We start from the raw sequence: 24,467 nt of genomic DNA, 5'->3' as shown, positions 1-24,467 counted from the left end.
TAATTGTATGTACATAAGGTGATGCAGGCACAGGAGTATCTGTACATAAGGTGACTGGCAGGAAATGATAAAGTAGTGGTGGTTGGGGGTGTGGAGGGGTGGGTTAGTAGGTTAAGGTGTTGATTAGTCCTACTACTTGAGCAAAGTAACTGTTTTCAAGTTTGGTGGTCCTGGTGTGGATGCCACGTAGCACCCTCCCTGATGGGAGTGGGATAAACAGTTTGTGAGCAGGGTGGGTGGGATCCTTCATAATGTTACTGGCCCCTTTCCAGCATCTTTCTGTGTATATGTCCTTGCAGGTGGGTAGGCTGGTGTTGGTAATACTTTGGGTAGTTTTCGCTACTCGTAGAGCCGCCTTGTCTGCTGTGGTGAAATTTCCATACCATGCAGTGATGCAGCTTGTTAGCTCTGTACTGCGCATCTGTAGAATGATGTGCGTGGTCCAACTCTCTTCAGCTTCCTCAGAAAGTAGAGGTGTTGGTGAGCTTTCCTGATTATGTAGGATGTGTTTTAGGACCATGGGAGGTTATGCAAGATGTGCAGTCTAGGAGTTTGAAACAGTTTGCAGTTTCCACTCCTGTGCCCCCAATGTAGAGAGTGTTGTAAGTTCTTCTGAAGTCGATAACAATCTCCTTTATTTTGTTAACATTGGAGAAGAGGTTATTTGCCTGGCTCTTCCACCTCCTTCCTGTAGCCATCTCATTGTTGGTGATGAATCCCACTACTGATGTGTCATTAGCGAACTTGACAATGTGATTAATCGGGTGTTTGGCTGTGCAGTCGTGTGAGCAGAACGTACAGCAGTGGGCTCAGCACACAGCCCTGGGGAACACCCATGTTGAGGATAATTGGGAACGAGAAGTAGTTGTGCATCCTGACTATCTGAGGTCTGTTAGTTAGGAAGTTCTGAACACGTATTGTCTACATGAATCCCAGAATTGTCTATCTGCCTCCCTCTGCAGCTTTTGCCATGTATGTTCTTGACATAAAAAATAAAATGAGTTCTAACAAATGTTCTTGACCTGAGATATTGATTCTGTTTCTCTTCCCACAAATGCAGATTAACATGACTAGTTCCAGGTTTTGTATTTTTGTAATGTCCTTGAATTTACAAATGTTAGGTCTGTAGTTTATAGCTGGAGTAAGATTTAAAACAAAAAAAATTTTGTAGTCTTGCACAGATGTCTATTATTTAGGTGAATTCACAACATATGAGACAGGCTGTTTTGATATTGGTTCAAAGAAGTAGGACCAGCTCTTTCATTATCCAATATAGGGTAGTGGATCAAGAAGTTGTTTGTTTATTTTGTGACCATCAATGTAATACTTGCCCTGCATCACCTTTGGAGAGCAGAAAATGTCTTGTGTGTCATGAATTTAAATCTGGAAGCTTGCGCAGTAATTACGCTTTAGTTGCCCAATGGATAATATACTGTAATGGTGTGACAAAGGCCCGTCACTGACTATGGATGGCACATGGTGCACTCAGTAAAACACTCATCCCCAGCAGTAATAGTGACTGGGTCTGAAACAGAGCTGCTGCATGGAGCTGTCTCATATAGAGGCAGCAGCTACCTGCACAGGTGTGCTGATGGTGGAGAATACTATCTTTGATTGGATAATTGAGTTAATTAGCTTTTGGTTAGACTAGGGGGAGGGGCTTAGCAGTTATAAGCCTCAGGTTACCAAGGCTTTGGGGTTAGTTTTCTTCATCTGAAGTTGCTAGTTTTGAGACTGTAGCCCAGTTCGTTTTTTTAAAAGCATGCTTAGTTTTGCGACTGGCCATCTCACCGCTGCCACCATATATCACCAAAAAAAAAACTGTGGGTCAATTGTTTAAGAAAAATAACAAGATGGCTTGAGTCGCAAAACTAGATTGAGGTGCTTTTATTTACCTCAAAACAAGACAAAAACTGGGGGGGGGGAATAGCCACCCTCAGACTAAACACAAAAGAAAACTAACCCCAAAGCCTCGGTAACCTGAGGCTTATAACTGCTTGTTATTTTTCTTAAACAATTGACCCACAGTTTTTTTTTGTGACAAATGGTTTTGGAAACGGCGTTCTTTTCACAATTGTACTTTGAGATGCAGCATTTTAATGGTTGGTCTGTTCTTAGGGTAAGACCAGAGGCACAATCTATGACTTTCCTGGTTTTGATGCCAAGCAAGATGCTGAGACGCTTCACAAGGCCATGAAGGGATTTGGTAAAGAGATTTTTTTCAATGTTTTATTTGTGCACAGTGAACTATGTCAGGAGTTGTTGTTTGACTCAGTTTATTTATGTTCCATGCTCTGCATCTTGCTCTGTTGATTAGAGTCTGTTTTCCCGCATGGATGATTTCCCATCAGTGCATCTTTTCTATTAATGGGAACATAATGAAATTTAAGGAACTTGTTGATCTCTAGGTAATAATTCCCCTCCTGAATTCCTTAATTTATGTTGTTCAAAACTATGGATCAAAATGTAGGAACTTGATCTGAAGTTTGTTGTTTTTTTTTGAGGAAGTTAGACCAGTTAAAATTGTAGAATGTATTGAACCACTTGCTTTGTTAGAATGTTTAAAACCAATTAGACCCTCTGCTAATCTGTTCAGGATTAGAGATTAAACCTACATCCTTCTTGTCTGGCTTAATGTCCCATTAAACTGTCACTGGGTAGGCACTTCCAAAAATGGAGTCCAAGTGGAAATTACCCAATAAATATTATATCCAAGAATAAAACATGGAAGTTTTAAATATTTTTAACAATTTCTGCAGGGAGAGACTTATTCACCACATTAGAAGCAGGTGTTCAGATGCCTCAGGGGAAACTTGTTGACTTTAAGATAGTTTAAAGTATTTGCACTCTTTCAAGTGAGAGTAAATATTGGAATATGAAGCAAGCAGCCTCTGGCAAGTCAAGAATGGGCGTACTGTAACCAAGCCAGGTAGTAGTTAAAGCTCCTTTGCTCCTCTCTGGAAAAACATCTCCATATTCTCTTTATAACAGTAATTCTTGAGTGGTTCAAAAGGTACTGATATGTAAATGCATATACATTTTTTGATCTTGACTTTTCAGTGATTGTTTGGTATGAATTATTTGCAAATGTATTTTAAAATGTTATAATTGTTGGCAGGAACTGATGAAGATATCATATTGGACCTACTGACACAGAGAAGTAATGCCCAGCGGCAGGAAATTATTTGTGCCTATAAAACTGTGATTGGAAAGGTAAAGTAAAACCAACTACGGATTCACAGCTATCTGTATACTCCGAACGACACACGTCAAAGTTGCTGGTGAATGCAGCAGGCCAGGCAGCATCTCTAGGAAGAGGTACAGTTGATGTTTCAGGCCGAGACCCCTCGTCAGGACTAACGAAGTCCTAGAGATGACTGGCAGGAGGCAAAAAGTCAGAATAAAGGTTCTATTCAGGTTGGACGCTGGTGACAAGTGGTGTTCTGGAGGGGTCGGTATTGGAACGCATCTTTTAAAGTTATATGTCAATGATTTGAATGATGGAATTGGTGGCTTTTTGGCTAAGTTTACAGATCATATGAAGATGGGTGGAGGGGCAGGTAGTGCTGATGAAGGGTCTCGGCCTGAAACGTCGCCCGTACCTCTTCCTAGAGATGCTGCCTGGCCTGCTGCGTTCACCAGCAACTTTGATGTGTGTTGCTTGAATTTCCAGCATCTGCAGAATTCCTGTTGTTTGTATACTCGGAAACTGACTTGTAATCCTTGGTGTAAAGCAAATTCCATGAAGGTGAATGTTACAACGGATACAAATGCTTTGGTTATTTTGGATTTTCAGAAAGCCTTTGACAAGGTGCTGCACATGAGTCTGCTTAACCAGATAAGAGCCTGTGGTATTACAGGAAGGATATTAGCTTGGATAGAATTGGCTGACTGGCAGGAGGCAGAAAGTCAGAATAAAGGTTCTATTCAGGTTGGATGCTGGTGACAAGTGGTGTTCTGGAGGGGTCGGTATTGAGATGCATCCCTTTACATTATATGTCAATGATTTGGATGATGGAACTGGTGGCTTTGTGGCTAAGTTTACAGATCATACGAAGATGGGTGGAGGGGCAGGTAGTGTTGAGGAAGCAGGGAATCTGCAGAAGGACTTGGATAGATTTGGAGAAAATAGGCAAAGAAGTGGCAGATGGAATATAATGTAGTGAAGTGTACAGTCATGTACTTTGGTAGAAGGAATAAATTCATAGACTATTTTCTAAATGGGGAGAAAATCAGGAAATCCTGCATAGCACCTCCTGAAGGTTTACTTGCAGGTTGAGTTTGTGGTAAGGAAGGCAAATGCAATGTTAGCATTCATTTCGCGAGGACTGGAATACAAGAACAAGGATGTGATGCTGAGTCTTTATAAGGCACTGGCAGACTAGACTCGGAGTATTGTAAGTAGTTTTGGGCCTCTTATCTATGAAAAGATATGCTGGCATTGAGGTGGTTCACGAAAATGGTTCCAGGAATGAAAGGGTTAACATATGTAGAGCGTTTAGTTCTGAGCCTGTATTTGCTGGGTGGATCTCATTGAAACCTATCGAATATTGAAAGGCCTAGATAGTGTGGATGCGAAGAGGATGTTTCCAACAGGGGTGAATTTAGGACCAGAAGGCACAGCCTCCGAATAGAGGGACATTCACTTGTAATAGATGAGGAATTTCTTTAGCCAGAGGGTAGTGAACCTGTGGAATTCATTGCCACTGACTGTTGTGGAGGCAAAATCATTGGATATATTTAAAGCAGTGGTTGATTGGTTTTTGGTTAGTCAGGGTATCAAAGGTTACAGGAAGAAGGCAGGAGAATGGGGTTGCAAAGGATAATAAATCTATGATGGAATGGCAGAGCAGACTTGATGGGCCGAGTGGCCTAATTCTACTCATGTCTTATGGTTTAATGCAATGATTATATGTATACATTTACTATTTCGATGGCCTATGACAGACTTTTAATTAGGTACTGTAGTTATTAAAGTCTAACTAGTAAGCATGAAATGCATTGACCTTCTCAAATCCGAATTTGGCAAAATAATTTGCCTCTGGAATGTGATCTTAGAGATACAGAAGGAATGCAAATGGGCAAAAAAATCTAGTCAGCATATTGTATTCAAAAATGTGTATTTTTCAAGGAAATGAATTAAGCCCAAGATAACCATGATCAGAATGAAAATCAAACTGCAGATGCTGACTGGTCTTGAAGTACAAAGTTAGACATTCTCAGCTGCTCAGGCAGCACTTGTGCACAGAAACCATTTCTGGTTTGAGATGCCTTTTCAGAACTCGGAAAGAGTACAAACACTTTCAGTGGCAGAGAAAATGGGGAAGGATAGGTGGAACAGTGGCAGTGAGGTGACATATTGGGGCAACTGGCATAGTAGTTGTGCTGCTTCAGCTGTGATTTGTTAATGGTAAAGCTCTGGAACATGAGCAGGTTGCTGTGCTGTACCATTAGAAAAGCGCACAAAAGAGCTGGTTCTGACGCAGGGAGTTGCCTGCAGTTACAGAATCTTGTTGAATCCTGAATGGTGTAATGTGCCTTGATAGATGAGATCTTTGCATTGGGCTTTGTAAAGGTGCAAGAGGTCAGTGAGATGTGGAGTTGAAGGAGCAGGCAACTGGAAATCTGTGTGCCTCTCCTACAATTCTAAACATGGGTGCTCAGCTAAACAATCACAGAATCTGCATTTGGTTTCTCCATTGTGAATAAACACATTGTCACCACCAAATTCAGTACATTAAATTTGGAGGAAAAGTGAATTACTCCTGTACCTGGTAGGTCTAATTTCATCCTGGATGGTGGAAAAGGAAGGGAAGTTACATGGATGTTATATGGGGAAAGTGCTATAGGATGGTGTGATATGTGGGCCAGGAGAGTAGACCAGGGAGTCGTGATGAGAGCAATTCTCCAAGTACCGAAGGGGAATAAACATCCGCTGATGGAATCTTGTTGGAACCTGCAGACATTGTGAAACGGTATCCATTTAAATGTTGGGGTGGAAGGTAAGGACTTGCAGAAGGACAATTAAACCACTGTACTATCTGCACTTTGCCTTGTCATTTTCTAAGGAGTTTGTGCATGTGTACAGTTGTTGGAACAGCTGAATAGACTGGGTCTAGGAACTAGAGGTGATTTTTTAAAAAAAAAATTGACACTTCAATTTCAAATGTCTCTGAATAGCAGAACCAGGCATTGTTAATCCAAAGGGAGTTCTGAAGAAACTTATTTCAGTGGTGAGAATATGTGCCATCGCTAAATAGTTGAGGTAATGCACTATAGATGTTGTTTTGTGGACTTGATCAATACTTGTAGTTGGAGGCTTGTTGGTGAAGGACTGGCCTGTCTTTGTTGAAGAGGCAATTAGGATTTCAGTAAAGAACAGCTGCAGCCTAGCACTTCATCCGAAAGAATGAAACAAAAATTCCACATGAAGCTAGTTCTGAAATGAGCAAACATCTTGCTTTAAAGGATATTCTTTCCCACTACCCCCAATAGTTTTGTAATGAATTTAATTGCTTTCAAGACTTTGCAGCTAGATACAGCATAAGACACAATATTTGTAGGTTAAAGGTGGGGGGGGGGGGGGTGGAAGACTGGACATGGTGGGGTGGGGGATCTGTGAGGATTTTAGCACTGTTGTGCTCCAAGGTACCCTTCAGTTCTCAAATGGGGGTATTGCATATAGAATAATTTCATCCCCACCTCTGTCACAAATTACACCAAGCACATATTGCTTGCTGAAATCCTTGCAAATATTTCAGTGACAAGAATTTCTTGGAAATGGTGGTAATCATACTTCCCTAAGAGAAAGATGGAGAGAGGGGGGATTGAGGAAGGGGGAAATTTGATGCTTTTGTAGTTCAGTAGAAGAGTACCAAAAAACACTGCATTTGCACATCCTTTTTGAATGTAAAATAGAATATAATTGGACTGAAAAATCTGAGTGGAATCACTTGTTTTTTATGTCATTATGTCTGAGGTATTCCATCTGACATGCCACAACACTAATCTGTTCCATTTGCTCTATAGGACCTGATTGATGATCTGAAGTCTGAGCTGTCAGGAAAGTTTGAGTCACTAATTGTTGCTCTCATGCTTCCCCCTGATCACTATGATGCCAAGGAGCTGCGCGATGCCTTGAAGGTAATCCGAATTTTACTTGTTTTCAATCTTCTAATTGGTCTGTTCTCAATCAACAAGTGATGGAAGGTGTTGTTGAATTTACTGTCAAGTGCACTTGTTCAGAAAAACAGTTTGGGGTTTTGCCAAGTTAATTCTCCACAACACACAACCGCAGCAATGAAAGCTAAAAATTGGTGAGGAGAGAATCTCTGCCCTCAGCATCAAGCCTGTGCTTGACCAAGTGTGGCATTGAGGAACCCTGGTGAATCTGAAGTTTGTGGGCATCCAGAAACAAACATTTCCTATGTGTAGCCCTGCCTTATAAATGCTGTTGTTGGGTTTCAATCAACCCAATCCCAAGGCATCATTTTAAGATTTTCCTGGTGCAATGCTCCAGGTACAAATGTCTATAAACTTCTATAGATGTGTAGTGGAGAGTATATTGACTGGCTGCAAACAGCCTGGCATGGAAACAGCAATGCCTTTGAACAGAAAATCCTATAAAAAGTAGTGGATACAGCCCAGTCCATCATGGGTAAAGCCATCCCAACCACTGAACTCATCAACATGAAATACTGTCACAGGAAAATAGTATCCATCATTAAGAACCCCCACCACCCAGGTCATGTCTTCTCACTGCTGCCATCAGAAAGAAGGTACAGGAGCCTTGGGACTTGCCACCATGTTCAGGAACAGTTACTACGCCTTGGAGCATTGCATCAGGCTCTTGAACCAAAGAGGATAACTTCTTTCAATTTCACTTGCTCCATCAATGAAATGTTCCCACAACCAATGGACTCATTTTCAAAGATTCTTCATCTCGTGTCCTTGCTAATTATTATTTATTTATTACTATTTCTTTTTGTATTTGCACAGTTTGTTGTCTTGTGCACTCTGGTCGAACACCCTAGTTGGACGGTCTTTCATTGATTCTATTATGGTTATTATTCTATAGATTTATTGAGTATGCCCACAAGAAAATGAATCTCAGGGTTTGTGGTGATATATATATACTTTGATAATAAAATTTACTTTGAACTTTAACTTTCATCTGCTTCAGTGGCCTTTCTTCAACCTCTAGGTTGGAAGAGAAGGTTTTATGGATACGATATAGGTGAAGGACTTGATGGACTAGATACAGGGAGTGTGTTTTCTTTAGGTTCAGTCTCGGACTGTGAGGCACAGTTTTGAAGCAAAGGATGAGTCACTGAAGAGAGGTTTCTGCTTTAACATCATTACTGTTTTTGAAAGCTGGGTGAGGAAATATGAAGTGTTAATGGTTATGGTATGTCACACAGAACAGAAGCATGCCTATTAACCCACTGTACCATTTGCAGTAATCCCATTTACCAGCCCTTGTAATCTTCCAGACCTTGGTGATCCAAGTACTTGTCTAGATGCTAAAAATGTGATGGTACCTCTCTTGACTGCCTCAGGCAGTGTGTTCCAGATCGCAAATTTATTGTGTTTAAGAGTGGGGTGAAAGTCCTTACTTCTGTCACAACCTTTATGTGTTGTTGAGGGGGGAGGGAATTTTTTCACAATCCAGCCTACCTAGTCCCCTTAGTTTTGGATAGTCTCTTGCCAGGCAAAGTCCTGGTCAGCATTCTTTGTACCCCTTCCAGATTGGGATTAATCAAGGACCTCTTGTCAAAAGATTAACCCATTTTCCACCCCAACAATGTAAGAGAGCAGATTATTGGCAATAAATGGATTTTTAAAAATCAGGTAAATCAAGAGTTGAGGTTTGAGGCCTTGTCTGTTAAGGCAGATAGTGACTACAGGTAACTGATACCAAGCAGCATCACAATGAGGTTTATGCCTTTTAACCTTGGTCTGAAATCCATTCTCAGTTGTGTATTAATGCTTAGAATTAGGAAAATGGTTATTTGGGAGCACTGTTTCTATTTGTCTTTCCAGTGTAAAGTATGCACTTTTATGTTGGGCGAGTACATGATTGCTATACTTTGGCTTGAGATGAGGGTATAATTTCTTATTTGACTTTTTTTGCTTTCCTCAACAGGGTGCTGGGACATCTGAGGACGTTTTGATTGAAATCTTAGCATCGCGCAGTGATGAACAAATCCACCAGATTGTGGCAGCTTATAAAGAAGGTATGCTAATATTTAATAACAAAACATAATGGTTATTGGAAAAAAAACTAAATTCAATATTTGGTGTGATCACCCTTTAAAACTGCATCATTTCTCGTGGGTACACTGTTATGCACTTTTATAAGAAACAGCTGGTAGGTTGTTCCAAACTTCTTGGAGAACTTGGCACATTCTTCTGTAGAATTTATCTGCCTCGCTTGCTTCTGTCTCTCCAGGTAATCCGAGACAGCCTCAATGACTTGGAGATCAGGGCTCTGAGGAGGCCATACCATCTGTTGCAGAACTCTTTGATCTTTTTGCACAAGATAGTTCTTTCTGACCGTAGCCATATGTTTGGGATCATTATCCTGTTGCAGAATGAAGTTGGAACCAATCAGATGCCTCCCAGATGGAATTGCATGATGAATGAGAATCTGCTGCTGCTTCTCAGCATTGAGGATTCCATTAATTCTGACCACATCACCAACTCCATTTGCCAAAATGCAATCCCAAACCTGCAGAGAACTTCCATCATGCTTCAATGTTGGCTGCACACACTCATCCATGTGGCGCTGTCCAGCTCTTCTACAGAAAATCTGCCTCCTGTTTGAGCCAAGAATTTCAAATTTAATCAGTCCAGAGCACTTGTTGCCATTGGTTCCATGCCCTAGTTCTCTTTTTCTGCACAGGTGATTCTTGGCTTTGGAGGAACAGCTTTTTGACAGCAACTTTTCCATGACAGCCACCCTTGACAAGACTTCCTCACATTTTAGAGGGGTGTATTTGGGTTCCAGTGGTTTTTGTGAGTTCAGAGCAGACAGCAGTGCTGGACGACTTCCGATTTAGGAGGGATATCACTTCTCACTTCCATGGCTAACCACTGCATTTCTGATCCTCAACCTTGCCTCTGTCTTTGTGCTTCTTCAGAAGAGCTTGGACAACACATCGTGAAACTCTTGTCTGCTTGGGAGAGACCTTGCTGATGCAGCATAACCACCTTGTGTATTGTTGCTACTCTCACTCTTCCTATGGTGTAAGAATTAATGATTTGAAGGTTAAATTGTCACATTTGCCATACCCTCACCTTTTAGTTTGGTTGTTCTTTGCCCAGTCTGATTCCTTCTACACCCATTTGTTTCAGTTAATTAGTTTAGTTTATTCAACTCATTATGTCATAGATCATTAGCATCCTGTTATTTTTTTTAATCGTGCACTGAGCTATACACTAAGAAAGTCATCAAATTTTTATTTGAAATGTCTATTACTTAATGCTACTTTAGTGATTTTTTAAAAAAAATTCTCTTAACAGCTAATTTTTTGGAAAATGTTTGTAAATCTACTGACATCTAAGCTCCTAAAACAAAACTTATATAAAAGATCTAGGTTGCCTAAGACATTTGCACAGTACTGTATTAGCAGTGTCATAAACCATAATGTAAAATGACAAGGTACAGAAGTCTTTATTAGACACAAGAATAACTATTCTAGGTTCTGAAGAATAATTACCTTGTTTTTGTTGCCCTGGAGGTGACTGAGTAACATGTTCTTGAATACTTGAGCTGATTGTGTTGTGGAAGCTTTGTAACGTGAAGTTGTATTGGAATAAAGGTTGCAAGTTTCCCAAAAAAGTGGTTATCGGATTCAAGCTGTCTCTTTATAGCTTTCTGACTCCACCTTACCCTTGCCCATTTGAAGCAGCAATGCTTCCTGGTTAATGCAAATCTTGTCCATTTAACTGTTATTCATTTCCCTCTTTCTATTTGAGTCATTTCAATATTTATTCTACAACTTTCAGGATCCTATTGTCCCATCAGAGCGCCTTGGTGCGAAAGAGGCCAGTTTTTCTTGACCTATGCCACTGTTTATTGTTCAAGCTGCCTTTCACCAGATTTTGATTTGACCACATTTCCCCACTCTCTTTTTTCCCCCCCCCCCGACTTGTGAATTTCTATCCACTGACAACTTCAACTAACTTTTTAACAGTCTGAATCTGCTTGTAGTAAGTTGCAATTTCAGTCATTTTCTGGAGGAAAATCCAATTTCTTCTATTTAAGCCAACTACCTGCTGAGAATCCATGTCAGCAAATCCCTTGCACATGGGGAAAAAAACGGGGTGCTGAGGTTGATTAACAGACACAAAAATTCACATTTGAGATACTACTTGTCAGTCCAGTAACTTTTGAGAATATAAATAAATGTTTCTTTCTAGACTTTGAATCTAATTTGGAGGAGGATCTCGCCTCAGACACATCAAGCTACTTTCAACGAGTTCTGGTTTCCCTGGTTCAGGTATAAATTTTTATTTTTAATTTGGGTTGAATCTCTGAATGATATTTCCACTGTTTTTGAAGTTGCTGTATTTACTGCAGTTAGCAGCATAAATTTAAATATTTTAAGAAAATGTATCTAATTCAATCAAGTAAATTTTGGCCTTCATCTCAAATATCCATTCTTTTTCTTAAGAGTTGTAAATGTTCATCAGGTCAGGCAGCATCTGTAAAGAAACGATTAACTTGTTCAGGTCCATGATAAAGGTTCCCAACAAAGGACCTTTGATGTGAAATATAAACATCTGTGGAGGAGTTATTGACCTGAGTATATAGAGCATCGTCAGAATATTTACTTAGCATTCAATGAATGTTTTTTTTTTAGGAGTTGCCTTTTGAGCATCTTGAACTTTAAACCCTCCGAGTATTTATAAAGAATAACTTCAATTGAGATGTATATTCTTAAGCTGGAATTTTTTTTTTTGAAGTGAGTAAAACTTAAATTTTTTTTCATATTGTTTGTGACGATCGAAGGATGCTTTAAGTCCTCTGCTTTCCTTCTACAGAAAGCCAGTTTATGCTGAGATCTCAGCATCTGTATTCTCCTGTTTATGCGGATCCTATTCAGTCTAAGTCAGGAGCTCTATATTTGTGCTGGTGTGGTGAACTACCATTGTGGTGCATAACCATCCCTGAGGGTCATAGTTTGGTTGGATTTGTATTCATCATTCCCTGGACCTGTAAGCCTATCTGTTTGTGTGTGTTTTTTTTCCCTCTGAGTCTAAGTACAAATGCAGGTTCATATCCTAGCTGTACTAACAGAGCATGGGTCTGATGAAGTGGGCTGGGGTAGGGCTCAGTGAAGAACATTTGAGTCCAACTACATGGATCTACCACCTAAACTAAACATTGCTCATGATGCTGCAGGATTGATTTGGGTTGAAAGTCTGACCCTTGCTGCAAAAAAAAAAAATCAGTTTAATCAGTTCGGGTTAGTTTTTTTAAAAAAAATAATAATAATTCGTAAGTGCTCATTGGATTATCTCCCTTTAGAATTATCTGTGTAGAGTTAGTATTTTTATTTGCAAAAGTAGGTGTCTGGTAGGTGTCTGGTAATATCTCAAACAGAAGAAAATCTGCAGATGCTGTAAATCCAAAGTAGTGTACAGAAGATACTGGAGGAACTCGGCAGTTCAGACAGTATCAATGGGAAAGAGTAAGCAGTTGACCTGATGAAAGGTCTCAGCTTGAAACATCAACTGTTTACTTGTTTTTATAGATGCTGCCTGACCTGCCGAGTTCCACTAGCATTTTGTGTGCGTTGCTTGGTGATATCTGTTTGAGCTATACAGTCCTTCTCTCCTACGAACCCCTGCACCCCCCCCCCGAACACTTGGTGGTTTTGAGGTCGAGTTTGGAATATTTGGTATCATATGAGTCGTTCGTTCAGGTGGAGAAGAAACAGCCTAAGAGTTGGCATGACCTGCATCCTGGTTTTCCCTTCCACTGCAATAATCATATCCTTTTAGTCAGCAAGCGTGGAAAGCTATCAAACAGCTTTTTTATTTTTGCATCGTGAAGATATGTAAGTCTTTAATCACTAAAGATCACATACAATTTACAGAGATCTTTACCATGAAGCGTCAATCTTGCCTTTGGAATGGCAGCTTTTACAAGTGTTACACTGGACTCCAAGAAAAAGTTACTTGCTTTTGTATCTTGGTCTGTTTGGCCAGAAATCCTATAATCAATGGGTCATGGGCTAAATTGATTTTCTGCCCTTTAGTTTCTAGTTGTCATTAATGTTGCAGCTATTTTAACTAAGCAAAGCAAGAGGGTTAAATGTATGCTTGTTTTTAATTCAGGGTAACAGAGATGTTGCTGGAGCCGATCTTTCTCAAGCAGAAGAGGATGCAAAGGTGAGGAGTGACGATTAATGCAATCCAACTTGCCTCTTATCACCTGTCCTTAACAATATAGCACAAGATCTCTTGCTTAATCCCAGTAGGTCTGGGCAGGAACATAGAGAAGTTATGGTCCTTGAAGGGACACAGCAGTAACTATTTTTTAATGTGGGCAGTACGCATGAGGCATGAGTATTTGTTAAATTGTGATCAGTTAGACAATGATACTTCAAAACAATGTTCCCTCTAAGTTCTAAGTGTGTGCACACACACGACCTTTGCTGCTAGTGCACAAAGGAATTGCACAAAGAATCTGCGTTGTGATGGACTTTAGGAGCCAGGAAGCTCAGCCTATGGCGGCTGCTGAGTCGGGAGTAAGTCGGTGTAAATATAAATTTGCGGAAAGTAAAACAAACACGATTTAAGAATGGTCGATTATTAATTTTAATGCATTAACGGCATCTGTCAATGGAACAAAAATACTGTGGATTCAGTAGCAGCCATGTGCGGCAGTTCCTGAGCTCCTCGGGTCCTAAAGTCCATCCTCATGACGCAAATTCTTTGTGTAGTCCTTCATGTGCTAATAGCAAAAGATGTGTGCGCGGCAAACACCTCAAAAGGAACATTGCTTCAAGATGTCAGTTGGTCTGTATTTTTTTTTTTTTTGTTTGTTTGACAGGATTTCTTGGTGATGCTCCAAGCAACTTAATGATTTTGTGGAGTTGAGGAAATAATCTTCATTAAAATTGAATTCTTTCTACCTGCTCAAATCTGCTAAATTTATGTTTAATTACTTTGAGTTCTGGGCATTGCTGACACTGCCAGCACTTGTGTGGTGTATTGAAAAGGGCAGTTCTCACGAGATGTGAAGATTTGTTAATCCCAAACTGCATGACTTGGGGGAAAAACTTGCAGGTGGTGTCATCCCCATTCGTCTCGCTCTGTTTGGTTGAAGAAGTCATTTGTTTGGGAGGTACTATCAGACTCACTCAGTTGAGTAACTGCAACACGTTTTGTAGATGCATGTACTCTATTCATTGCGTAGCAGTGGTGTGGACAATAAATGTGTAAGGTGGTTGATGGAGTGCCAGCTAAATAGGCTGCCTTGTCCTAGATGGTTTCGAGCTGCACATGCTGTTGGTTGGCTGTATGTCTGTGTCCGCCCGACACTGACCCCGACTTGGGACAAGTTCTTACTTTCATATAGGACAATAAGTCACTTTCAAACTATGCTATCATCTAGTATCCCTTAAGTCCACTGTGAAGTGTTTTTGAGAGGTTGCTAATAAAACATCAACTCCTATCTGAGGAGTGACTTGGATCTGCTCCAATATGCCGACTGTCACAACAGGTCAAGCAGGTGCCATTTCATTGGCTCTTCACTTGACCGTGGAACCACTGAATGGTGATGATGCATATATCAAGATGCTCTTCATTGACTACAGCTCTTTCAACACTTTCATCCCTCAGATCCTGTGGAACTGGATCATCTAGTTCTGCCCTTGCAGACCCCAGTCAGTTCAGATTGACAACATCTCCTCCACAATCATCACCAGTGCAAGTGCTTCACAAGGCTGTGTGCTTAGCCCCCTGCTCGGCCTACTTTACATTTATGACTGTGAGGCTAAGTACAACTCCAGTGCCATATTTAAGATGGCTGGCAACACCACTGTTGTTGCCCAAATCAAAGGTGGTGACAAATCAGTATACAGGAGGGAGACTGAAAATCTGGTTCAGTGGTCCCACAGCACCAAACTTTCACTCAATGCCAGCTAAAACGAAAGCTGATTGATGACAAGAGGAAAGAACTAGAGGTCCATGAACCAGTCCTCATTATGAGATTGGAGGTCAGAGATGGAGAGGTTCAGCAGCTGGTGTTATTCAGAGGGTCTGTCCTGGGTCCAGCACGTAAATGCCATTACAAGGAAGGCATACCAGTGCCTCTATTTTCTTAAAAGCTTGCAAAGGTTCAACATGACATCTAAAACTGTGACAGATTTGAATAGATGCACGGAGAGTATATTGATTGGTTACATCACTGCCTGATGTGGAAACACAAATACCCTTGAATGGAAAATCTTACAAAAAGTAGTGGATATGGCCCAGTCCATCACAGATAAAACTCTTCCCACCATTGAGCACACCTACAAGGAGTGCTGTTGCAGGAAAACAGCATCCATAATCGGGCACCTTCACCATCCAGGCCATGCTCTCTACTTGCTGCTGCCATCAGGAAGGAGGTACAAGAGCCTCAGGTCCGACTGCCAGGTGCAGGAACAGTTATTACCCCTCAACCATCAGGCTCTTGAACTGGGGGATAACCTCTCAGCTTCAGTCACTCAATCATGGAACTGATTCCACAACCTATGGACTCACTTTCAAAGACTCTGCAACTCATCTTGATATTTATTATTGCTTTTTTTTTTTGTTTGTATTTGCATAGTTTGGACTTCTGTACATTTGTCAATCTTTATTATGAGCAGTTTTTCTTTGACTCTGCTATGTTTCTTTGTATTTACTGTGAATGCCTTCAAGAAAGTGAATCTCAGAGTGACACGTGCTTTGATAAGTTTACTTTGATCTTTGTAGCTACTGAGAGCAGAACATTTCTTTAACATTTTTTCTCAAATGTTGAGAGAACCTGGCACAGATTTTAAAGTATAATATCTGTATATTTACCTACCCTAATATTTTTCATGTATATTTCATAAATTTTGAAATGGTTAACTCAGTCACACTGGTGACATTTTAATCCTTTCAATTGAATTGACCAGTAAATGAGAGGAATGCTCTGAACATGTCAGTAGTAAAATTGTTGAAGTCACTAAAATACAAGTGTTTTGCGCAGCTTCTCACTCATGTAAAAGCATTAATGAACTTGCTGAGTGATTTGTTACTTGAAATGAAACTGTTCTTTTTAAGGCTCTTTATGAAGCTGGTGAAAATGCCTGGGGTACAGATGAAGAACGATTCATTGCCGTTCTCTGCTCCAGGAGCACCCCTCATTTGTTGGCAGGTAACAGCAACCAGTGTTTCTTGCAAAAATTGAGTTAGTTCCCTCTTGCAAATTTGGTATTTCAGAGTGCAGGACAGCTGGTTGTCATCCTGTCACTTGACCCACTATTAGCAAATGCAGTTGCAACTTGAGTAACACATCACAAAATACCTTTTCATTGATTTCGATGAAATTTACAACTGACAGTTAAAATGATCAGCATTCTTCAAATGTTGCACAATCTTCTCCAGTGTGGTGAAACGTGGCCTACACTCACACTCTGTCCTTTTAATATCATTCCTTCCATACAGTGTTCAAAGAGTACCAGAAGATAAATGACATTGATCTCGAGGACAGCATTGCAAGCGAATGTTCAGGAAATCTCCAGCGTGTTATGTTGGCCATTGGTAAGGCTCCTGATGTTTCTTTTTGAAGGGTGTAGTGAGGGAGAAAAGGAAGGGGAACAGTGTACCGGTTTAGTTTTGGTCTAAGAACTGCCATTAGCAATGAAGCAATTGTTCTTGTGCTAACCTACAGTGCTGTGCAAAAGTCTTGGGCACATATATAGCTAGGGTGCGTAAGACATTAGTATTTGTCAATGTGGAGTGAAGAGCAAGTTTGTAAATCCGGCAAAAGCAAAGGATGTTGGGAAGGGTAAGGGTGGACCACTACAGGAGGGGTGTGGGACAGGTGTCAGAAGTAGTGCCAGGTGTGTGAGTGCAGCCACACCCAGCCCTGAGACACCAGGCAAGGTCATTTGATTCCAGACAACTGGTTTATTAATCATTACAGAATGTCCCTCCAGTGCTTCCCGCTCCCTCCTCTCTCCCCCTTTTCCAACCATGATTTCCCCTCTCCCTTCCCCTTTCCCACTCTGTCTACACTAGAGGCTCATATTAGAATCACTTTTATAATCACTCATGTCATGAATTTTATATTTTGCAGGGATAGCAGTACAATGCAATACATAAAATTACGACAGTACTGTGGAAAAGTCTGAGGCACCCTAGCTAAGACTTTAGCACAGTACTGTAGTTTTCTACAACTGACCAAGAGAGCTCCCATGAGAATCTAATGATCTGCAACAGGGCTGTCATTTTACCAGTGTCTTTTCATCAGCAGTTAGTTTTAGGAATCCATGGAATCGTCTCATTGTCATTAAGGCGATTGAGTAGTATTTGTTGAGGAAAGTGCAATTGATAATTACTGGTGACATGCTCATGATTAAGATCTCGGTGAAGGTAATTAGTTTTTAAAAATAGCTTATTATTTCTATTTTCCTGGACATCAGGCTCAAGGCAGTTGTGAACTACATGGTTGCGGAGAAGAATAAAATCTCAAATCGTGCTGTGCTGTCTGTATTTTCCATAATATTGCTGCAAGTGTGCTTCTGCTGCACTTGTAATGTCTGCCTCTGAGACTTGGAAGAAGCTTCCTGAGTAGATCACAGGCCAGGCACTGGGTTCCTGACCTGACTTGAGCAAGGTATTCATCATTGCTCTTCGACTACTGAAGCACTGCCATTTAAAGAGCTTAATTCTACCTGTTTCAATCCCTCCTCCACCACCACCCCTCAAGCAACTACAATAGCCAGTGATTTTCCTTATTGCAAGCACGTTGAGGAATATCTTGGCAAAAGTTTGACATGCCTGCTCAGGAAGTACTTGGTTAAAGGTTTTCTAAAATCTAAAATTAGTAAGCAATTATACAAATGCCAAGTCATTAAGCTTTTTGCAATGTAGGCTTTTCACGAATAGATTGATGGCATTACTGATTTGGAAAGGCACACTGTTACAATTTATGATTTCATGTGACATTATTCTGACCAGGGAATTCCCTTCTCCACCTTCCAAAACCCCAGTGCTTGTCATTTTAGAGGATTTTGTAACTCCTGATCATTATGCCAGTTAATGCTTAAACCGCACCAGCTCTGCTTCTGGAAACTGCAGGATGTGCTATACAGTATCTTAGAGTGATATCTGTTTAATACATTTTTAAGACAAAATGTATAAATTGACCTGAACTTAAATGAAGGTTGGCAAGTCCATGGCTTCTGAGAAGCTAGGACAACTGGCATTGCTCAGTACATTCTAGAATGGCAGTCCAGTGAGGTTGAACATGATGGCATTTGTCCAGAGCACATGATTGCTTCCACTATCATGTATAAGTATGGGTCAAGAGTTCGCTGAACATTGGGAACTAGTTTCATAGAACCATTGCTACATTGGTGTTTGACTAGGCTTGATACTTCATTGCTATTTGCAAACCCTTGTCCACCAATTGAAAGCGGTTTCTCCACTGCACCCAATTCCCACAGCAGAGGCTAACAAATTGATTGCATGATACTCTGGCCGAGGTTGGGAATGCATGGGTGTAATTTCATTCCTTTTGTAGTGTTTTCTACTTCTATTCCACAGATTCTGCAATAATACTGATGTTTTGATACTTAAATTATTTTGTATTACTGTCACTTTCCAAAAGAGGTTTTATTTCATAAATGACTTTTTCCTCAGTCAAATGCGTGAAGAACACACCAGCCTATTTTGCAGAGAAACTTTACAATGCTATGAAGGTATGGTTTATTTGGTCTATCCATCCCTTTGCTGAGTTGCAGCCTGCTCTAGAGTTTGCCTTCCTGTTTGCCGATCCTCTTAACTCTTTCTTTTTGCAACTTTCACTCTTGGCTTTCTCACATGCTCACCCTAGCTGCTTAAGGAAATTCAACGCATTCTAGAAATTTGGGTCCGTGTCTGATCAATTGGTGCAACATCACCAAATTTCAGCACACTTGGTCGCTGAAGTCCCACTGTGTAAAATATCCCAGCTTTCATCTTTCACCAGCTCTTGAACTATATTGGCTGTTGGTTTAATATTTGTTCCTTGCCAGCCTTCAGCGCTCATGACTCTCAATTCTAATACTCCAATTTCCCTTCTGCTTAAACTCAAAAGCTGATAAATTACAGTTCCAAATGTACAATATACAATGTACTTCTTGCATAGAAACATAGAAAACCTACAGCACAATACAGGCTCTTCGGCCCACAGAATTGTGCCGAACATGTCCCTACCTTAGAAATTACTAGGCTTACCTCTTGCCCTCTATTTTACTAAGCTCCATGTGCAGTTTCCTTCCTCTGATTTCCTTATTGTGCTTTATAATTTGAGCAGTCTTCAGAAAAATTAACTGAAGTCATCTTTGGTATTAGTTTTAAGGTTATGGTCAGAACAGAGCCAGAAATCCCAATCATTTGACAGCAGTGCAAAGATGTGGAAGCTTGGATCTTAATTACCAGTTGTCAACAATACAGGCAATCCTCGTTGAGCTTGTACTGGTCAGATACTATATAGATGGGAGAGCATTTGGTAGATAGTTTTTCTGACTGGAAAAGGTCCCTGGTATAGGTTGGGAGCAGATATATACCCATTCTGCTTAAAGGGGGCTTTGACCAGATTCCTTGAACCTACAAGGAGTTCTGACTAAAGTAGCCACTGTTCCTTAAGTTGTTGATCCTGCTGTGATGACACCCTTTCTGCTTTCGTGCACAGAATTGGCACTGTCTTCACTGCCTTTGCCTTTTTTTAAAAAAAAACTTACTCAAGGTGCTACTTTGGAGGGGTTTGGGTGATGTGTCCTAGTCTCATTTGCTCTATACTTCATTCTTGCTGAATGAAGACTAATGATTGGATTAAGCAAATAATTCAGAATATTAACCTTGAAGGATGTGCTTTCTTTATTTCTTATTAGGGTGCTGGCACAGATGACAGTACTTTGATGAGAATTATGGTGTCTCGCTCTGAAATTGATCTTGCGGATATCAAGGCTGCTTACAAAGCCAAGTATGAGGAGACTCTCCACTCTACAATTGTGGTATGTTGATACTTTCTTTTTGAGGGCAGACTGAGAATTTATTTAATGAAATGTTTACTTTCTGATCAATTTTGGATTGGTCTGCCCTTTGGTGGTCTTATATTTGAAATCAAATATTCTTCTTGAATATATGCATTGATTTAGTATAACCTGTTCAGGCTTAAAACCTCTGGATAGCTCATTTTTAAGCAACTTCTATTTTTTTGAGTAGTTTTTCATTGATCTATTGGATTTTTGTTCTACTGTGAATGCCTGTAAGAAAGTTACACTCAAGGTAGTGAAAGTATATAGGGACATATGTACTTTGATAATTTACCTTGAACCTCCTTAAATCCTAAAGGGAGTACAATTAGATGAATGTGTTTAACTAAGTTGATAGTCCAATGTCATTATTAGGTGTTAAAGATTCATTAGACAATTTCATGGATGTGTGCAGCTGTTCATATTGGCAGGAGAGAGGGCATGTGCAAAGATACAGATTTCAGTATGGTTTTTTTACACAAAGGGCAAGTCCTGACGGTAGAAGAAAATTTTGGGCATTTTTTATTTTATATTCCAACTTTGGCCTGGGATTTTAAGGTTGGCTTCAATAATTGATTTTTCTAAGGTATCTTGATATCTGCCTGTACTCTGTCATTAGTACCAGCAAAAGTTTAAAATCTTTCATACTTCATATTTGTGCATGACTACCAGCTTCTGTTCAGAACTTATTTAGCAGTACATTTGTGCACACGTTAAAGAGCTGACTGCTGGAAATGTGCAGATAGAAAATGCGGCATTGAATTTCAGTGTCACTAGTGAATGTGAAGATGAACAAAAGCACAGATATGAAGTCATCCATTGTGTGCACTACATTTAGATGAAGAAGTAAAGTATATGGAGGAGAAAAGCAAAGTGAAATTGCTAAAATCGGTTATTATTGCTTCCACAGGGAGATACAAGTGGAGATTATAAAGATACTCTAGTGAAGATCTGTGGTGGAGATGACTGAAGCTTCCCTGTTCTCAGAAAATGGACCACAAATGTTTTGACTATCACGTGTTGTAGTTGTCATGCTTTCTATATACAGTGTATTCTAAAGGCATTCAGCCCCCAACTCTTCATTCACATAAATGGAATATTACAACCAGGGATTTTGATCAATTTAACTGAGAATTTTTATTCATGAATTGCATGTTGCTTTTTTTTTTGTACAAAGTAGAGCCCAAAAAACAGTAAAATTGAAAAGCTTGAAAAACTTAAATTTCAAAAACTGAAAATGCCAGCAGTTCCAAAATATTTATCCCCTTTGCTCAGTACTTAGTTGAATCATCTCCCATAGTTACGACCAACTACAAAGCCTCTACGAGCTTTGCACTACATAATGGAGCATGATTTGCCTGTACTTCCTTGGAAAAATAGCTCAAGTTGTGCCAGGTTCATTTGGGGGTGGTGGTGGACGGCAATCTTGAGATCTTGCTAGAGATGTTTGATCAAGTTGAGATTGGGACTCTTACTAGACCACGCAAGGACACATTTTCTACATTTGAAGCCACTCCACAGTTCCTCTGGCTGTGTGCTTTGGGTCATTGTCCAGCTGAAAGATGAACTTCCTCCCCAGTTTAAGCTTTATGGAAGATGCGAGCAAGTTTTTGTCCAGGGTCTCTTTGTATTTAGCAGCATTCATTTTCCCATCAATCCTGAGCAGATTTTCAGTCCCTGCTGCTGAAAAGTGTCCCCATGGCCTGATGCTACCTCCACCATACTTTACCCTAGGGATGATGCTCAGTGTTAGATTTAAGCTACATGTACCGGTTAGTGTTGAGGTCAGAAAGTTCCACTTATTCTCATTCGGCCACAAGACCTTCTTCCACATCTTGAGAGTATCTTCTGAGTGACACTTGGCAGTCTTTATGGGCAAGGATATTTTTTTTAAATCCAGGGCTCATTTCTTCTCACTCTTCCATAAATACTCTTGTGCAAGGCTTTAGAGATTATGGAGCCATGAACTTCATCGCCATTTGCAGCCACAGACTTGTGCAACTCACTCAGAGTGGCTGCTGGCATCACGGTAGCCTCTCTTGTAAGAGCTATTCTTTGTGACTAAGTTTAGAGGGGAGGCCTGACCTAGGCAGTGTGGCTGTGGTTTCATATTGTTTCAAGTTTTTCACGAAAGACTGCACTGAACTCAGGTATATTCAGTGTCTTTGAAATGGTTCTGTATCTTTCCCCAAATTTGTCATTTTCTATTATCATTTCCCTGACTTGAATGCTCTTTTGTCTTCATTTGGTTTGGTCTGTTGAAATCTACCATACTGTTGGACCTTACAGAGGGGGGGTGGTATTTATTCAGGGGATCCTCCAATTTTCTACATCAATTGGGTGAGTTGTAAGGTAATATACAGTATTGCACCTGAGGAAAGTTAGTGTAATAATTACAAATGGGATGATTACTTTGGTTTTTAGTAAATTGTGGACAGATTTTGGAATTTTTGACATGCACAAAATTTTGTAGAGTTGGCTCACAAAAAACCTACTTCAAATGTTAGAAATTGAGACAGTAAAATGTGAAAATAGTTGTGGGGGCTGAATACTTATTTATTTCACTGTAGCTTGAGCAATAATTATGCTTTGTATAAATTTAACATTAGATATTTCCAGTAAATAACACCAGGCTCTCAATTACAATACTGAGCTGGGCTTACATGTACTTGTAAAATCTTGAAGCACATATTTAAAAATCATTCAAAGTTTTGTAATGTGTTTCTATCCCCACTAATCTATTTTGATGTAATTTTGTTTTAAATAATTTGTTCTTCCCACAACCAGCATTAACTTTACAGAGCATACCTTGTAACCATGCTTTTCAGATAGCAAATTTTAAATTATGAAGTGATATATTCCAAATGAAATTTGATTTTTATTACAAATACTACTGCCCATATTAACTGGAATTGTGTGGAATGAATCATGAGATAACCTTGGCTTGATGTATTCTCTGGTGCACCACCCTTGTCCACATCACTGATTTAAGAATATAATTAATATTAATGCATTTACAATTAAATAGCTTCAGTCATCTGTGTTAATGTTATGTTGAGCAAAATGCAGAAGACATGGTCAGTACAGAAATGATAGCAGTGTGGGCGTAGCCTTGCTAAACTTCAAGCTACTCATGGAGATAGAATAACAATTGAGCCTGCCAGTTTTCTAATATGCAAAATACCCAGCCAAAGGAGAATGTACATGGGAAGCAACCATTTATCCTAAAAGTATAGAGGAGTCCCATTTAGTGGAACTGGTTTTTCCCCCACCCCAGCTTTTTGTAGCTGGAAACCAGTTTGAACCTAATAATCAACTTCATCAGAAGCCATTTGGTTTTGCATCCCCATCTGGTTTAATTCTCAACTGTAGTAGTAAGTAAGATTTTAACTTAAAACATCTTTTTCTTGCCTGAGTGAGTTTAAATTTACTCCCTTTTCTCATTCCATAAATGCTTTCTAGGACAAAATAGATTGATATTTAAAACATAGTATTTATTATAGAAGTGGTTTGTGTACATTGTCAGTTGAATCACTGCTACAATGCACATGGTCCTGCTGGAACAATTTGACATTGAGTAGTGTGCTTAATTGATAGTAATGCAGAAAAAAGTAACACTAAAGATTTTGTGATAACTATTTTGTAAAAGTCCCAATTGGATAGTTTTGAAGGTTGCTTTTCTCCCAGAGGGTTAGTATGACTTGCTCATATTGCATATTGGCAGGAAATATTTTTGTGCATCTATGAATCAATCCCTGCTGCTATCGAAGAAAAATAAAAAAATATTCTGCTCTGAAGTCTTGTTCTTTGTTTCATGTTACTTTTCTGTCTGTGGCTTTCACTGACAGTGTGTTGCAATCAAACTCTTATTTTTACCTTTGATGTCTCTTGTCTCTGTTATAGAGGATTGGTATGTGTTGGGAGTTTTTTTTTGTCTTCCATTTGCTGTGCCTCTTGGATGTGGACAAAGTGTAACTGGCTGATTAGCCCAAGTGTCTGGCAAAGTGTGGCTGAGAGAATTGGGGAACCAAGGTCTGAAGCTGAAATGCAGTGTGGGACACTGGGCAGTTGCCAAGCTCACCTCTTGTCTACAAGAATGATAATGGAGCACAATTAGATCGTTGACTTCCTCACCAAAAGACCACAGTCTCTGCTGAATGGAAATAACGTCTCGCCCTCGCTGATAATTAACACTGG

General features: G+C 39.9%; 1 protein-coding gene across 2 annotated transcripts in view; it reads left to right on the top strand.

Annotated features, from left to right (window-relative positions):
- LOC140212066 (annexin A5-like) overlaps positions 1-24,067 on the top strand; it is a 29,798-nt gene extending 5,731 nt beyond the window's left edge. For both annotated transcript variants that reach the window (XM_072282534.1, XM_072282535.1), the window contains 11 exons: positions 2,119-2,206; positions 3,119-3,213; positions 7,030-7,143; positions 9,146-9,236; positions 11,425-11,504; positions 13,348-13,401; positions 16,309-16,402; positions 16,693-16,788; positions 18,895-18,953; positions 20,127-20,249; positions 21,181-24,067. In XM_072282534.1, coding sequence (XP_072138635.1) covers positions 2,119-2,206; positions 3,119-3,213; positions 7,030-7,143; positions 9,146-9,236; positions 11,425-11,504; positions 13,348-13,401; positions 16,309-16,402; positions 16,693-16,788; positions 18,895-18,953; positions 20,127-20,249; positions 21,181-21,240 — 954 coding nt within the window. In that variant the 3' untranslated portion in view covers positions 21,241-24,067. The remainder of the gene's footprint in view (positions 1-2,118; positions 2,207-3,118; positions 3,214-7,029; positions 7,144-9,145; positions 9,237-11,424; positions 11,505-13,347; positions 13,402-16,308; positions 16,403-16,692; positions 16,789-18,894; positions 18,954-20,126; positions 20,250-21,180) is intronic.
- Positions 24,068-24,467: the final 400 nt, after the last annotated feature.

This window comes from Mobula birostris, chromosome 18, assembly GCF_030028105.1.
Source record: "Mobula birostris isolate sMobBir1 chromosome 18, sMobBir1.hap1, whole genome shotgun sequence".
NCBI lineage: Eukaryota > Metazoa > Chordata > Chondrichthyes > Myliobatiformes > Myliobatidae > Mobula > Mobula birostris.
Note: the sequence above shows the minus strand (reverse complement) of the source record. Positions and strands in the feature narration are given on the sequence as shown.